The sequence below is a fragment of the Nerophis ophidion genome, linkage group LG08 (assembly GCF_033978795.1).
Source record: "Nerophis ophidion isolate RoL-2023_Sa linkage group LG08, RoL_Noph_v1.0, whole genome shotgun sequence".
In the NCBI taxonomy this organism is placed as follows: domain Eukaryota; kingdom Metazoa; phylum Chordata; class Actinopteri; order Syngnathiformes; family Syngnathidae; genus Nerophis; species Nerophis ophidion.
The window spans coordinates 3959441-3978003 of record NC_084618.1 but is presented as its reverse complement, the minus strand read 5'-3'; the positions used below and the strand labels follow the sequence as shown (position 1 = coordinate 3978003).

Sequence of the window (18563 nt, the reverse complement as noted above, 5' to 3'; positions counted from 1 at the left end):
GTGAATTATATTTATATAGCGCTTTTCTCTAGTGACTCAAAGCACTTTACATAGTGAAACCCAATATCTAAGTTACTTTTAAACCAGTGTGGGTGGCACTGGGAGCAGGTGGGTAAAGTGTCTTGCCCAAGGACACAACGGCAGTGACTAGGATGACGGAAGCGGGAATCGAACCTGCAACCCTCAAGTTGCTGGCACGGCCACTCTACCAACTGAGCTATGTGTTTCTCGCCTTCCTCTCTGTCATTTTTTCATAATAATGAACTGGCAGCAGCCAGCGTCATCTCACAAGACCCTCGGGTGCCGTGAATGTCAATCAAGCAAGCTACGGAATTTGCCGCCAATGTTTTTCTTGTAAAGTGTATGGAAGCTGGATGAATGAGATGCCAAAAACCAACCACTTTCATGTGGTATTGTACAGAAAGGACAACTTTTTTTCTCCTCCATTTGAAAATGTGGGCGTTATCATCATTACTGTCTGATTCCAATCAATGCAAGTCATCAGAATCAGGTAATACACCAACTTATATTCTTGTCCTTGTGAAAGAAAGACATCTATATGTGTTACACATGCTTGTATTATCATTTAACTTGTTTACAAAAATGTCTCTTTCATAAATAAATAAATATAAATGATATATATAAATGAGGTAGATCCCCTCGAGTTGGTCAATTGAAAAGTAGCTCGCCTGCAGAAAAAGTGTGGGCACCCCTGGTCTAAGTAAACTAAAAAGGCCGTATTGGCATGTGTTGCAATGTTAATATTTCATCATTGATATATAAACTATCAGACTGCGTGGTGGGTAGTAGTGGCTTTCAGTAGGCCTTTAAGTTAGGACTGGGCGTTATATCGATACAAACGATATATCGTGGGTTTGTCTCTGTGCGATATAGAAAATGACTATATCGTAATATTCGAGTATATGTTCTCATGCAGTTGCTTTTAGCTGCGGGCATTACACTACAGGTGTTTCCCACTCCTTCTCACCTCTTCTTCTCACAGAGACGTAAAACAAGCCCGCTTTCTTACATACATCACATACAGTCGCGCGTGTAGCGTCATACGCCCTCGCCGTGCAAAGAGGTAGCAGCATGGTTAGCTGAGGCAGGTGGTGCAAGCAGAGCGGAGCGAGTAACTTTACAAAAGAGAAGGTGCGAAACTGATCACAAATGGAGGAAGAACAATTAATGCCCCGAAAAAACAGCAAGGGGTCCATCATCTGGCGGGAAGATATTCAGCAGACAACAGCAATATGCAAAGTATGCAGCGGAGGTGTTACTACAAAAGGTAGCAGCACTACTAATTTGTTCTTTCATTTAAAAAGTCACCCACGAGAGAATGAAGAGTATTTAATAAGTACAGTTTTGGTCAATTGACTTAGTTGTGATTTCCCTCTCTGTATGAAAGTTTAAAAGTAGCATATATTAATGCAGTATGAAGAAGAATGTTTTAATGTAAATACATAGAATCATCATACATATGGCATAAAAATATTGCGACATTAATAGAAGCCAATATCGCCCAGCCCTAACTTAAAGGCCTACTGAAATGCCCATCCATCCATTTTCTACCGCTTTTTCCCTTTCGGGGTCGCGGGGGGCGCTGGCGCCTATCTCAGCTACAACCGGGCGGAAGGCGGGGTACACCCTGGACAAGTCGCCAGCTCATCGCAGGGCCGACACAGATAGACAGACAACATTCACACACTAGGGCCAATTTAGTGTTGCCAATCAACCTATCCCCAGGTGCATGTCTTTGGAAGTGGGAGGAAGCCGGAGTACCCGGAGGAAATCCACGCATTCACGGGGAGAACATGCAAACTCCACACAGAAAGATCCCGAGCCTGGATTTGAACCCAGGACTGCAGGAACTTCGTATTGTGAGGCAGATGCACTAACCCCTCTGCCACCGTGAAGCCCCCTACTGAAATGAGATTTTCTTATTTAAACGGGGATAGCAGGTCCATTCTATTTGTCAGCCTTGGCGTCACTATAGACAGCGATTTTAAACTAGACAAACAAGTCAATGGCGTTTTAAAATCATGTTTTTATCACCTTCGTCTTTTAGTAAAGGTTAAACCGTTTTTATCTTTTAACCGTTTTGAACAAGTCGTGCATGCTTTTATTTCACGTGGCCTGGACTACTGCAATGCACTTTATGCTGGCAGTAGCCAAAAAGCTCTCTCCCGGTTGCAGTTAGTCCAGAACGCGGCAGCAGGACTTTTAACAAGGGCCAGGAAACGCCAGCATATAACCCCAATTCTTCAGAGTTTGCACTGGCTCCCTGTTCATTTTAGAATTGATTTTAAAACATTGCTGTTTGTTTTTAAATCTTTACATGGACTGGCACCTCAATATATCTCGGACCTCATCCAAATTTACATTCCTGCTCGCGCTCTGAGGTCCGAGAGCCAGTTCCAGCTCGTGGTGCCCAAGACCAGACTTAAGACCAGGGGAGACAGGGGCCTTCTCTGTGGTCGGCCCTAAGCTCTGGAACACTCTGCCCCTCCATGTTCAAACTGCTTCCACAGTTGAGTGTTTTAAGTCTCGTCTTAAGACCCACTTTTATTCTTTGGCTTTTAACACTATGTGAGTTGTGTGGTCTTCTGTGTTTTTTATACAATTTGATTTCTATTTTACTGTTTTAATTGATTTTACCCTTTAAAATAGTTTTTAATCATATTTGTTTTTATATTGTTTTTATTGGTTTTATATTTATTTATTTTTTGTTTTTATTCAGTCATTGGTGGAGCATAATATATCTATATATATATACTTTTTTAATTTTATTTATTTTTTTTACAATTGTTTTTACATGGCTGTGCAGCACTTTGGAAACGTTATTGTTGTTTAAATGTGCTATATAAATAAAGTGGATTGGATTGGATTGTCATACTTCATCATTTCGCGATATTGCCATATTTTTCCTGAAAGGGTTTAGTAGAGAACATCCACGATAAAGTTTGCAACTGTCGGTGCTAAGAGAAAAGCCCTGCCTGTACCGGAAGTCGCAGACGATGACGTCACATGTTGATGGCTCCTCACATATTTACATTGATTTTAATGGGAGCCGGCAACAAACAAGTGCTATTCGGACCGGGAAAACGACAATTTCCCCATTAATTTGAGTGAGGATGAAAGATTTGTGTTTGAGGATATTGATAGCGAAGGACTACTAAAAAAAAAAAAAACGCCATTGCATTGGGAACGATTCCGATGTTTTTAAACACATTTAATAGTATAATTCTGGGAAATCCCTTATCTTTCTATTGTGTTGCCAGTGTTTTAGTGAGTTTAATATTTCCTGATAGTCGGAGGTGTTTGTCCACTGGTGTGTTGACGCACAGTGTCTCTGAGGGAAGTCACAAAGCTGCAGCAGGACGGAAGCTCCGCTGGTATATCCGGTAAGAAGCGACTTTTTAACCACAATTTTCTCACCGAAACCTGCTGGTTGACATTTGGTCTGGATTCATGTCTGCTTGACCGCGCTGTGATCCATAGTAAATGTTCAGCTCCGGGAATTTTAAACAAGGAATCACCGTGTGTTTGTGTGGCTAAAGGCTAAAGCTTCTCAACTCCATCTTTCTACTTTGACTTCTCCAATATTAATTCAACAAATTGCAAAAGATTCAGCAACACAGATGTCCAAATTACTGTGTGATTATGCCGTTAAAGCAGATGACTTTTAGCTGTGTGTGTGCGCAGCGCTCATATTTCCTAAAACCCTGTGATGTCTTGTATATACGTCATCATTACACGACGTTCCAAAGACGAAACTCCCGGGAAATTTAAAATTGTAATTTAGTAAACTAAAAAAGCCGATTTGGCATGTGTTGCAATGTTAATATTTAATCATTGATATATAAACTATCAGACTGCGTGGTGGGTAGTAGTGGCTTTCAGTAGGCCTTTAAATAACACAAAATGGCAGAGAAAAAAAAAAAAAGGTCATTTAAAAATAAACAAACCTCCCGCAGCTTGCTTCCATCCACATTGCCGTCACCCTGAGCAAGGAGACACTCTTTCGGGCTGATCTGTACTAGCAGGGACTCCAGGTTGGAGAAGATCTCGTTGTCCGGGAACTCGCACACGCCCATGGTCCTTTGAGCGGCGTCCACGTAGCCCACGCCCACCACGCGCTGCCCGTCCGCGCCGGTGGCCAAGCGAGCGGCCACGACACCGGCGCAGCCTTCTGCCCCATTTCCGCCGCCAAAGAGAATCTCCTCAAACTGGGTCAGGTTTCCCGGAGAGGCCTGAAATTCGAAGGACAATAAAAGGGTTGCTAGTTATTGCTGCGCATTTTGACTGACGTTCCATCGTACTCTCTCAAGGAACAATGAACAATAAACAAAGTTAGGTCGACCTTGTACTCAATCCTCCAGTCGTGCTCCTTGCTGCTCTTGCTTTGGTTCTTGTACACCTCGACCCGGTACTGCCTCACCAGCAGCAGATCTCTCACGAACGCCTCAAAGTTCAGCTTGCTGAGGACCACGCTCTCCAACTTACGACTTCCTGCCGACAAACGCAATTCAAATGGAGATAAAACACACCGACAACCATGCTTGTTACCTCTGCACGGTAAAAGTGATAAATATTAGGTCTGGTTGGATGGACCCAAATATCACACGTACTGTATTCATACAGAAGGCAGTGTCAGTAACTTATTTGTTTATTTTCATAGACGTCAGTGTACTTGATCTTGTGTACAACCTCCGGGAAATAAGTTCACAGGAGGGCTATGAAGCATTGAATGAATTTGTGTTTTTTTTGTGTGTAGTCACTTCTCACTATTGGTTTTATTCTTACTCGATTGTATGTAATAAGAAGAAAGATGAGGTGATCCGGGCATCTGGTCAGGATGCCACCCGAACGCCTCCCTAGGGAGGTGTTTAGGGCACGTCCAACCGGTAGGAGGCCACGGGGAAGACCCAGGACACGTTGGGAAGACTATGTCTCCCGGCTGGCCTGGGAACGCCTCAGGAATCCCCTGGGAAGAGCTAGACGAAGTGGCTGGGGAGAGGGATGTCTGGGCTTCCCTGCTTAGGCTACCGCCCCCGCAGCCCGACCTCGGATAAGCGGAAGAAGATGGATGGATGGATGGACACTACAAGTATTTTTAAATGTCAAAATGGAAAGAACAAATTCATTTAGTAAGAAAAGATAGGTCTTTTATTGACACATTCTGATTTTTTTTAATGTGGACAGCGTGGCGCGGTTGGGAGGGTTCCTGGTTCAATCCCCACCTTCTACCAACCTCCTCACCTCCGTTGTGTCCTTGAGCAAAACACTTCACCCTTGCTCCTGATGGGTCGTGGTCAGGGCCCGCCATCAGTGTGTGAATGTGGAAATAGCATCAAAGCGCTTTGAGTACCATGAAGGTAGAAAAGCTCTATACAAGTGGGGCGGGGCGATATATGGAATGTACTCAATATGTCGCGGGTTTGTCTCTGTGCGATATAAAAAATGACTATATCGTGAGTATACGTTTTAGCTGCGGGCATTACACTCCGCCTTCCTCGGGAGGTGCTTGGGGCACGTCCGACTGGTAGGAGACCACGGGGAATACTCAGGACACGTTGGGAAGACTATGTCTCTCGGCTAACCTGGGAACGCCTCCGGATCCCCCGGGAGGAGCTGGACCAAGTGACTGGGGAGAGGGAAGTGTGGACTTCCCTTCTAAGGATGCTTTGGACATCAATAGACACACGGCACAAAATTTCACATAGTCTGGGTATCAACACTAACCCTGTAATTGCTTGGCATCGGGTGAGTAACAAAAGCTGCAGTATGGCCCCAACACTAGTAGGTAACACATAGGCATCTTATAAGCAGAGAAATTTGGCCGCCATCTTGAAGTGGTGATGAGGAGCCGGCAAGCAGCCTAAACTGACACACACAGGTAGAAAACAAAGATGGTGTTCAGCGTTTTCCTGCTCAAATGAGCGGACTGTTGGAAATAGTAATAGGGGAGGGATTACTTTTCACAAGTAAGATTTAACATTCACGTACAATTGGTTGTGTTTTGTGAAAAGTATACTACCACAAAGTTGAGAAGGAGCAAAGATCTTCAATAGTACTGAAATTGTAGCCGCTAACAAACATGAGTATGACAATGATAGAATTGATAGTCAATGAAATAAATGTAAAAATATGTCTAGGATATACGCATATCCTAATCATATTGTTTCTTCAACTTAAAAATAGCTGAAGGTTTTTTTCCCCCCTTCTCTGGGATAACATTCCCAGTTTTGATCTCAGACGTCTGGTCACTCAAAGCCAGGGGTCTCAGACACGCGGCCCGCGAGACGTTATTTCGCGGCCCCCACCTTAATATGAAAGTTTATTATTAGTGCAGCCCGCAAGTCTTATATAAATGGCGATTGACAGCGTCGTGTTATTTGGGTCCAAAACAGCTCTTTCAACGTTCTGGGTTGCCTACTCCTGCGTTAGTGGAAAAGCGGCAAATGAGTGAAGGCGACAGAGACGTTGCCATGGAGACGAGGGTTTTCTTACGTGCAGTCACACCGCGACACCTGTCCGTCAGTAATAACAGTCCCCGATAACCTAGAGCAATTCAAACCGTTATGTGTGTTTTTTTATTGTTTAATTTGCATTGCCTCACACGATTAACACTACATTTATTTCTATATAACGCCGGATAACACTCCGGGAGACGTCACTTTTTTGCACTCGCTTTGCTGGTACTTTCCCGGCTATTATCCGCCAACCGCCGTGTTGCTGTAGGGAGGAAAAGCGGAACGAACACATTGCGGAAATAACATTATTCTCCGTGCATCAGTTAAATACAAATATATTCCACAACCCCAAACATGTCTTTTTCAAAGCCTGCAGCGAAGAGAAAGGTTCGTGATGAGCAAAGACAATTCCAGGAAAGTGGGAGATGCAATATTTCTTTGTTGAGCACGTGTCTTATTTGCACAGAGAAAGTTGTGGTGCACAAGTAATACAATTTGAAATGTCATTATACAACTAGACATGCTGAAGAGTATGCAACATTTTTTTTAAACAAATATTTTGTTGCGGCCCAGTGAGTTCGGGACCCCTGCTTATAGCAAATAATAATATTACTGTTAAAGGCCTACTGAAAGCCACTACTAGCCACCACGCAGTCTGATAGTTTATATATCAATGATGAAATATTAACATTGCAACACATGCCAATACGGCCTTTTTAGTTTACTAAATTACAATTTTAAATTTCCCGGGAGTTTCGTCTTCAAAACGATGTGTACGCAAGACGTCACGGGTTTTTAGGAAGTATGAGCGCTGCGCGCACACACAGCTAAAAGTTGTCTGCTTTAACGGCATAATTATACAGTTTTTTGGAGATCTGTGTTGCTGAATCTTTTGCAATTTGTTCAATTAATAATGGAGAAGTCACAGTAGAAAGATGGAGTTGGGAAACTTTAGCCTTTAGCCACACAAACACACGGTGATTCCTTGTTTAAAATTCCTGGAGGTGAAACTTTCCTATGGATCAGAGCGCGGTCAAGAGAACATGGATCCTGACCACATGTCAACCAGCAAGTTTCGGTGAGAAAATTGTGGTTAAAAAGTCAGTTCTTACACTGGCAACACAATAGAAAGATAAGGGATTTCCCAGAATTAACCTAGTAAATGTGTCTAAAAACATCGGAATCCGTCCCAATGCAATCGCGTTTTTTTTTCTTTCTAGTCCGTCGCTATCAATATCCTCAAACACGAATCTTTCATCCTCCCTCAAATTAATGGGGAAATTGTCGTTTTCTCGGTCCGAATAGCACTTTTTGTTGGAGGCTCCCATTAAAATCAATGTTAATATGTGAGGAGCCCCCACACTTGTGACGTCATCGTCTGCAACTTCCGGTAAAGGCAGGGCTTTTTTGTCAGCACCAAAAGTTGCAAACTTTATCGTGGATGTTCTCTACTAAATCCTTTCAGCAAAAATATGGCAATATCGCGAAATGATCAAGTATGACACATAGAATGGACCTGCTATCCCCGTTTAAATAAGAAAATCTCATTTCAGTAGCCCTTTAAAGGCCTACTGAAAGCCACTACTACCCACCACGCAGTCTGATAGTTCATATATCAATGATGAAATATTAACATTGCAACACATGCCAATACGGCCAGTTTAGTTTACTAAATTGCAATTTTAAATTTCCCGTAAAGTGTCCTGTTGAAGACGTCGCGGAATGATGACGCTTATGTTGACGCGTGATTGTGACGTTTTTGGTTGGAGCGGACATTTTAGCCCAGCACCACTCACGGCTAAAAGTCGTCCGCTTTACTCGCGTATTTACACAGGATTCTGGACATCTGTGTTGCTGAATCTTTTGCAATTTGTTCAATTAATAATGGAGACGTCAAAGAAGAAAGATGTAGGTGGAAAGCGGTGTATTGCAACTGCCTTTAGCAACATAAACACAGCCGGTGTTTCTTTGTTTGTTGTGAAGCTTTAATATGGAACAGAGCGGTCGAGCGCACATTTTTCTCTACCACATGTCCACCGGCAGGTTTCGGTGAGAAAATTGTGGTAATAAGTCGGCTCTTACCGGAGACATGAGCGGAGCTTGCATCCTCCTGCAGCTATCAAAGAGGCAGCTGCGACTCTCTTGGCTCCTCCATGGCTTCCATCAGAGACACTGGCGGTCACCACACCCTCTCCAACTTTCAGGTGTGACTTTATAATCTCACTTAAACAGTAGTAACACAATAAGCAGATAAGGGATTTTCCAGAATTATCTCTGGAATGCCCTCCCGGTAAAAGTTTGAGATGCCACCTCAGTAGAAGCATTTAGGTCTCACCTTAAAACTCATTTGTATACTCTAGCCTTTAAATAGACTCCCCTTTTAGATCAGTTGATCTGCCGTTTCTTTTCTTTGAACTTTCACAGTATCATGTTAGACCCGCTCGACATCCATTGCTTTCCTCCTCTCCAAGGTTCTCATAGTCATCATTGTTACTGACGTCCCACTGGGTGTGAATTTTTCCTTGCCCTTATGTAGGCCTACCGAGGATGTCGTAGTGGTTTGTGCAGCCCTTTGAGACACTAGTGATTTAGGGCTATATAAGTAAACATTGATTGATTGATTGATAGTAAATGTGTCTAATAACATCTGAATCGCTCCCACTGCCCTCGTTTTTTTTTTTTACTTCTAGTCCTTCACTCTCACTATCCTCATCCACGAATCGTTCATCCTCGCTCAAATTAATGGGGAAATCGTCACTTTCTCGGTCCGAATCGCTCTCGCTTCTGGTGGCCATGATTGTAAACAATGTGAGGAGCTACACAACCCGTGACATCACGAGCACATCCTCTGCTACTTCCGATACGGGCAAGGCTTTTTTTATTAGCGACCATAAGTTGCGAATTTTATTGTCGATGTTCTTTACTAAATCCTTTCAGCAAAAATATGTCAATATCGCAAAATGATCAAGTATGACACATAGAATGGACCTGCTATCCCCGTTAGAATAAGAAAATCTCATTTAAGTAGGCCTTTAAATCCCCAAGACATTATTCCCGGGTGCGGCCACCGCTGCTGCCCACTGCTCCCCAAACTATGACTAATAAAACACGCCAAAACACGTGTCCTTTATCATAGCTACATGCATGACAAAAAACGCGTGAAAATCAGTGGTATTCAGTGAGGTAAGATGAATTAAATGCGCTGACAGTTCATTGCTCCTGACAAATGAATCGCACTGAGTGGCGCGGATCACCACTCCAAGATGGCGGCCGCGCGTCTCGTCAGCGCCAGTAGGCAGTAGCGCTCGATGCTGCGTCGACTAATAAAGAGGTCTAAGACGCAACACGTAGCTGAATTAGCTTGTACGCTAACGTGTATCCCCTGCCACCCCAAAAGGGACAAGCGGTATAAAAAAAAATGGATGTTGTATGCTAATATTAGCTTGTGGCTAGCTACGCTCCACACGCTAGCTTACCGGAGCCCAAGTGTTTGATGACGCCGTTCGTCTTGAAAACCTCCTTCGCCGCGAACACGGCGTCCTTGCCGTGGACCGTGTAGTATTCGTTCCGGTCGAATATTCTGAAAGTGGTGTCCGGCTTTTCCGGCATGGAGAAAAAGAAGTTTAAGAAGCCGTGTTCGGCCGCGCTGTCCATGGAGAGGTTCTGCTTGGGCTGCACCGCCATGTTGGAATCTCCCGCCACGCGCGACTCCGAACAGGAAGTGACGTTGGGTGTCTCGTTTCCATGGTGATTAGTTGAAGCGAGGTCATTCTTTTTCTCTGTTTTGGCAGCGAGAGGTGGAAAGTAACGAAGTACATGTTTTACTTACATGTCAGCGTGTCTTGAACTGAATTTAACAGGCAGGGGTCATTTTGACAGTTTTCATTTCCAAAACAATTACAATAGGGCCTGGACTCTCACATTATTTACTAGAACCACTATAGACTGGACTCTCAAATGATTAACTAAATCAACTATGGACTGTACTCTCACACTATTAACTAGTTCCACTACGGACTGGACTCTCATATTATTAACAGATCCACTATGGACTGAACTCTCATACTATTAACTAGATCCACTATGGACTGGACTCACACTATTAACTAGATCCACTACGGACTGGACTCTCACACTATTCTATTTACTAGATCCACTATGGACTGGCCTCTCACATTATTAACTAGATCCACTATGGACTGGACTCTCACACTATTAACTAGATCCACTATGGACTGGACTCTCACTATTATGTTAGATCCACTATGGACTGGACTCTCACACTATTAACTAGATCCACTATGGACTGGACTCTCATATTATTAACAGATCCACTATGGACTGGCCTCTCACATTATTAACTAGATCCACTATGGACTGGACTCTCACACTATTAACTAGATCCACTATGGACTGGACTCTCACACTATTAACTAGATCCACTATGGACTGGACTCTCACACTATTAACTAGATCCACTATGGACTGGACTCACACTATTAACTAGATCCACTATGGACTGGACTCTCATATTATTAACAGATCCACTATGGACTGGACTCTCACACCATCAACTAGATCCACTATGGACTGGACTCTCACACTATTAACTAGATCCACTACGGACTGGACTCTCACACTATTAACTAGATCCACTATGGACTGGCCTCTCATACTATTAACTAGATCCACTATGGACTGGACTCACACTATTAACTAGATCCACTACGGACTGGACTGTTACACTTTTTACTAGATTCACTATGGACAGGGCTCTCAAACTATTAACTAGATCCACTACAGACTGGACTGTTACAGTTTTTACTAGATCCACTATGGACAGGACTCTCACACTATTTCCTAGATCCACTATGGACAGGACTCTCACACTATTAACTAGATCCACTATGGATTGGACTCTCACACGATCAACTAGAGCCACTATGGACTGGACTCTCACACTATTAACTAGATCCACTATGGACAGGACTCTCACACTATTTCCTAGATTCACTACGGACTGGACTCTCACACTATTAACTAGATCCACTACAGACTGGACTGTTACAGTTTTTACTAGATCCACTATGGACAGGACTCTCACACTATTTCCTAGATCCACTATGGACAGGACTCTCACACTATTAACTAGATCCACTATGGATTGGACTCTCACACGATCAACTAGAGCCACTATGGACTGGACTCTCACACTATTAACTAGATCCACTATGGACTGGACTCTCACACTATTAACTAGATCCACTATGGACTGGACTCTCATATTATTAACAGATCCACTATGGACTGGACTCTCACACTATTAACTAGATCCACTATGGACTGGACTCTCACATTATTAACTAGATCCACTATGGACTGGACTCTCACACTATTAACTACATCCAATATGGAATGGACTCTCACATTATTAACTAGATCCACTATGGACTGGACTCTCACACTATTAACTAGATCCACTATGGATTGGACTCTCACACGATCAACTAGAGCCACTATGGACTGGACTCTCACACTATTAACTAGATCCACTATGGACTGGACTCTCACACTATTAACTAGATCCACTATGGACTGGACTCTCATATTATTAACAGATCCACTATGGACTGGACTCTCACACTATTAACTAGATCCACTATGGACTGGACTCTCACATTATTAACTAGATCCACTATGGACTGGACTCTCACACTATTAACTACATCCAATATGGAATGGACTCTCACATTATTAACTTGATCCACTATGGACTGGACTCTCACACTATTAACTAGATCCACTATGGACTGGACTCACACTATTAACTAGATCCACTATGGACTGGACTCTCACACTATTTACTAGATCCACTATGGACTGGACTGGGGGGTCTGAGCCGAGGATGTTGTTGTGGTTTGTGCAGCCTTTTGAGACACTCGTGATTTAGGGCTATATAATTAATCTTTGATTGATTGATTGATTGATTGATATTACTTCCATATCAATTGATTAGTTATTTGTATACTTACAATAAGTCATTTTTAAAATGATCTATTTTAACCCAAACATTTTCCTCCTTTCAGATACATTTTTCTGTTTATTGCCATATACAGTGTAAATATATATATATATACATACATATATATACATATATATATATATATATATATATATATATATACATATATATATATATATATATATATATATATATATATATATATATATATATATATATATCTCAAAATAGCCCCCTCATGCATTAATTTTTCCTTGTGCGGTCCTCAGTGGAAAAAGTTTGGACACCTGTATTAGTGTAAGTGGAAAATGGTACCTCGGTTGTTTTCATGATGTGAAAAAAAAAACGCAAAACTGGCAGATAAGTCCCCCAAAATTTGACTGTTAAATGTATTAAAATGTATGAGAGACATAGTTTCTCCACCGTGTCCTGAGTCTTCTGTGTTTAACATACCTGGAACATATCTACATTTAACCTCCTAAATAATAGTTTTTTTTGTTTTGTTTTTAAGTAAAAAACTGTATTTTTTGTGCCATTTTTAAGTCGTTATCCACGTAAATATGATTATTAATGTATCATCAGTGGATAAAACATCATTATAATTATAATTATATTATCATTAATGCATCTCCTGGGCGTTAACCTACTCAGTGGCCTCGTGGTTAGTGGGTCCACCCTGGGTTGTGAGTTCAAATCCCCGGCCGAGTCATACCAGAGACTATAAAAATGGGACCCATTACCTCCCTTACTCAGCATCAAGGATTGAAATTGGGGGTTAAAGGCCTACTGAAAGCCACTACTAGCCACCACGCAGTCTGATAGTTTATATATCAATGATGAAATATTAACATTGCAACACATGCCAATACGGCCGCTTTAGTTTACTAAATTACAATTTAAAATTTCGCGCAAAGTATCCTGTTGAAAACGTTGCGGTATGAGGACGCGTGCGCGTAACATCACGGATTGTAACAAACATTTTGATCCAGCACCGATCCCAGCTATAAGTCTTCTGCGTTAATCGCATAATTACGCAGTATTCTGGACATCTGTGTTGCTGAATCTTTTGCAATTTGTTCAATTAATAATGGAGACGTCAAAGAAGAAAGATGTAGGTGGGAAGCGGTGTATTGCGGCCGCCTTTAGCAACACAAACACAGCCGGTGTTTCCGTGTTTACATTCCCGAAGATGACGGTGAAGCTTTACTATGGAACAGAGCGGCCAAGCGAATATGGTTCCCTACCACGTGTCAACCGGCAGGTTTCGGTGAGAAAATGGTGGTATTAAGTCGGCTCTTACCGTAGTTATGAGCGGAGAGTTTGCGTCCTGCCTCCTCCCACCGGCAGCCCCCTACCATTGGATGCTTACACCGTGGAGGAGAGGGGGGGAGGGGGGAATCTCAGCCCGGCTGCCTTGCCTCGTCCAGAAATGTGGCTTCCCTCGGAGACACTGGCGGTCACCACACCCGTGGCCACACCCCTCCGACTTTTAAGTATGACCATATAATCTCACTAAAACACTAGTAACACAATAAGCAGATAAGGGATTTTCCAGAATTATCCTAGTAAATGTGTCTAATAACATCCCATTGCCTTTGTCTTTTTTTTTTCTAGTCCTTAACTTTCACTTTCCTCATCCACAAATCTTTCATCCTCGCTCAAATTAATGGGGAAATCGTCACTTTCTTGGTCCGAATCGCTCTAGCTGCTGGTGGCCATGATTGTAAACAATGTTCAGATGTGAGGAGCTCCACAACCCGTGACGTCACGCGCACATCGTCTGCTACTTCCGGTACAGGCAAGGCTTTATTATTAGCAACCAAAAGTTGCGAAATTTATCGTGGATGTTCTCTACTAAATCCTTTCAGCAAAAATATGGCGATATCGCGAAATGATCAAGTATGACACATAGAATGGATCAACTTAAATCTCATTTAAGTTGGCCTTTAAATCCCCAAAACATTATTCTCGGGCGCGGCCACCGCTGCTGCCCACTGCTCCCCTCACCTCCCAGGGGGTGATCAAGGTTAATGGGTCAAATGCAGAAAATCATTTTTCCACACCTGGTGTGTGTGTGACAATCTTTATTTTACTTTACTTTTTAAGTCTCCCCGTCTGTAAATACTCATGACACCCGTTTCTAATTTTAATCAAGGGGTCCTTGAACACACCACAGTTATGGGCAATGAGATGCAAAAGTGAAACTTGAACAAAGTTTTCTCCAATGCTGCCAGATTGATTTTATTTTTACCTTTTATCGCTTGTTTCAAAATCCTGGTGCTGTGTGCGACTGCCTAAATCTGCACTTTGATGACCTTATGACGTCTGTGTGTCCAGTGAAGCGTTCCAAGCGTTTTTTTTTGTTTTTTTTCCGCTTTCGGTTTATTTTTTGGTGTTTTTCCACACACTCTTCGACATTCTCAATTAGATCCAAGTAACCTGATCATTGAACGGTGTTTTATAATACGTGTTTTATTTCATCGTTCATGACGTCGTCGTCATGCGAAGTCGAGGACAAGGATCGCACCACTTTCTAGGAAAAATAAAACAAAACATTAATCTGCAAAGCCGTTTCAAATTTCAATAAGTCACGATAAGGAACTGGTGGAAGAATTGTTGAAGGGTGTGAACGAACTTGTCAGGACGATGTGTGTCGCCACTCCTTCTATTCCCATGATCTGCAGGAAAGTGGAAATGTGTTTTTTTTCTAGGCTCTTTAAAAAGTACGATCTGTGGCTGACTCTTTGCGTGATGGCTGACATCAATGCAATGTTTTATTGTTGTCAGCATGACTCTACCCATTAAGTGCAATTTGATGGTTGTAATTCCCTCAAAACTAGGATCTAACATAATAGTGAGAGTCCAGTCCATAGTGGATCTAACATAATAGTGAGAGTCCAGTCCATAGTGGATCTAACATGATAGTGAGAGTCCAGTCCATAGTGGATCTAACATAATAGTGAGAGTCCAGTCCATAGTGGATCTAACATAATAGTGAGAGTCCAGTCCATAGTGGATCTAACATGATAGTGAGAGTCCAGTCCATAGTGGATCTAACATAATAGTGAGAGTCCAGTCCATAGTGGATCTAACATAATAGTGAGAGTCCAGTCCATAGTGGATCTAACCAAATAGTGAGAGTCCAGTCCATAGTGGATCTAACATAATAGTGGGAGTCCAGTCCATAGTGGATCTAACATAATAGTGAAAGTCCAGTCCATAGTGGATCTAACGTAATAGTGAGAGTCCAGTCCATAGTGGATCTAACATAATAGTGAGAGTCCAGTCCATAGTGGATCTAACATAATAGTCAAAGTCCAGTCCAAAGTGGATCCAACATAATAGTGAGTCCAGTCCATAGTGGATCCAACATAATAGTGAGAGTCCAGTCCATAGTGGATCTAACATAATAGTGAGAGTCCAGTCCATAGTGGATCTAACATAATAGTGAGAGTCCAGTCCATAGTGGATCTAACCAAATAGTGAGAGTCCAGTCCATAGTGGATCTAACATAATAGTGGGAGTCCAGTCCATAGTGGATCTAACATAATAGTGAAAGTCCAGTCCATAGTGGATCTAACGTAATAGTGAGAGTCCAGTCCATAGTGGATCTAACATAATAGTGAGAGTCCAGTCCATAGTGGATCTAACATAATAGTCAAAGTCCAGTCCAAAGTGGATCCAACATAATAGTGAGTCCAGTCCATAGTGGATCCAACATAATAGTGAGAGTCCAGTCCATAGTGGATCCAACATAATAGTCAAAGTCCAGTCCAAAGTGGATCCAACATAATAGTGAGAGTCCAGTCCATAGTGGATCTAACATAGTAACACTCTTGATGTGTGACTCAAATGAGAGAGTTTTCAATTTATTCTTAAGTTAGTATTATTTCATTTTTTCATTAATTAAGTTAACTTTGTTTATAGTTTACGTATATTTTATTTTTTATTTTGAGAGCTTCAAATAGTTCCGAGAAAGGATGTCTAAACTTTCTCCAAGTATGAAACTGAATTGCAAGTATGTGGGGGCCATTTTGAAGTTTATTCGTTTTGTTTTTAATGCTAAAAACAGATATATAAAGACAAAACGTTGTGTCTTAGGTGACTAAGTATTTTATTATGGATTACTGTTTAAAAAAATGTCAGCTTTTTCTCATTCTATTTCAAATTTGCACTATTTTTTCTGACATTTTACTATTGTTTTTCCCCTATATAAGAATAGACAAAGAAAGTAAAAATAAATTAATAGAATCAAAATAATAATAATGATTGTTTAACTGTGTCAAAAATTCTGCCTGTCCGAAAATATTAAGGTTCAGTTACACATTTAATAGTGTTTATTATGTAATTTTTTTGTAATGTTTTTCAATTTACTCATAAATGTCAAATATTTGGGGGCCATTTTTAAGTTTCTTCTTTTTTTTATATGCTAAAAATAGATATTATAAAAAGACAAAACTTTGTGTTTTAGGTGACTAAGTATATTATTATTAATTACTCTTTAAAAAATGTCAGCTTTTTCTCATTATATTCCAAATTTTTACTATTTTGTCTGACATTTTACTATTGTTTTGTTCCTATATAAGAATAGACAAGAAAGTAGAAATAAATTAATAGAATCAAAATAATAATAATGATTGTTTAACTGTGTCAAAAATTCTGCCTGTCCGAAAATATTAATGTTTAGTTACACATTTAACAGTGTTTATTATGCCATTTTTTGTAATTTTTTTCAATTTATTCATAAATGTCAAATATGTGGGGGCCATTTTGAAGTTTCTTCTTTTTTTTTATATGCTAAAAATAGATATTAGATAAAGACAAAACTTTGTGTCTTAGGTGACTAAGTCTATTATTATTAATTACTATTTAAAAAAATGTCAGCTTTTTCTCATTATATTCCAAATTTTTATTATTTTTTCTGACATTTTACTATTGTTTTGTTCCTATATAAGAATAGACAAGAAAGTAGAAATAAATTAATAGAATCAAAAAAATAATAATGATTGTTTAACTGTGTCAAAAATTCTGCCTGTACGAAAATATTAATGTTTAGTTACACATTTAACAGTGTTTATTATGCCATTTGTTTCTAATTTTTTTCAATTTATTCATAAATGTCAAATATGTGGGGGCCATTTTGAAGTTTCTTCTTTTTTTTATATGCTAAAAATAGATATTATATAAAGACAAAACTTTGTGTCATAGGTGAGTAAGTATGTTATTATTAACTATTATTTTAAAAATGTCAGCTTTTTCTCATTATATTCCGATTTTTTTACTCTTTTTTAAAAACATTTTTACTATTGTTTTTTTCCTTATATAAGAATAGACAAGAAAATAAAAATAATAATAATACAATTGTTTGACTGCATAAAAATTCTGCCTCTTTGAAAACTGTTAATACTCGGTTAGACTTTTAACAGTGTTTATTAAGTATTGTTTGTAATTTTTTAAAATGTATTCATAAGTTCGTATGATTTTATTTTGTCATTAACTAACTAAAGTTTACGTATATTTTATTTTTATTTTGAGAGCTTCAAATAGTTCCGATAAAGGGTGTCTACACATTCTCCAACAGATATTAAATAAAGACAAAACATTGTGTTGTAGGTGACTGAGTATATTACTATTAATTATTATATTAAAAATTTCAGCTTTTTCTCATTAGATTCCCAATTTTTACTTTTTTTTTTTTCTTCCAATTTTACTGTTAGCTCTTAGATAGACGTGTTATTATTCGGAAATACACAACTTTTAAAAACGCATTAGTTCTAATACCAGCCTGTATTTGACTTAGTTTCGGAGGAAAATCGGCGGTATTGTGCAGTAGAACCTGTTCTCTGCTTTGAAGAAAAATGTATTTTTACTTCCAGTCCAAAGAACACAGCGATCAAACCCTGTTATGTAAAAAGATCGTTTAAATGGCGAGGAGTGGCGGACAGCTCGATGGCCTTGTTCCGAGGAGCTTCTGAGAAAAACAGATCTCAGGATTACGACAAACACTGTGTCAAAAAAAGTAAAGGGACAAAAACTCATGTTTGGTCACGATACTGTTTAACAAT

General features: G+C 40.3%; 1 protein-coding gene across 2 annotated transcripts in view; it reads right to left on the bottom strand.

Moving 5' to 3' along the window:
• Nucleotides 1-10207, bottom strand: part of LOC133557215 (DNA mismatch repair protein Msh2-like) — a 73604-nt gene extending 63397 nt beyond the window's left edge. Inside the window, exons 1-4 of one of the 2 annotated variants that reach the window (XM_061907509.1) lie at nt 9953-10054; nt 5746-5881; nt 4364-4512; nt 3969-4253 (exon numbers count right to left, since the gene is read on the bottom strand). In XM_061907509.1, the coding sequence (XP_061763493.1) occupies nt 3969-4253; nt 4364-4512; nt 5746-5821 (510 nt within the window). In that variant the 5' untranslated portion in view covers nt 5822-5881; nt 9953-10054. Of the gene's footprint in view, nt 1-3968; nt 4254-4363; nt 4513-5745; nt 5882-9952 lie in introns of both variants that reach the window. The other variant, XM_061907508.1, reaches the window with a different exon arrangement.
• Nucleotides 10208-18563: the final 8356 nt, after the last annotated feature.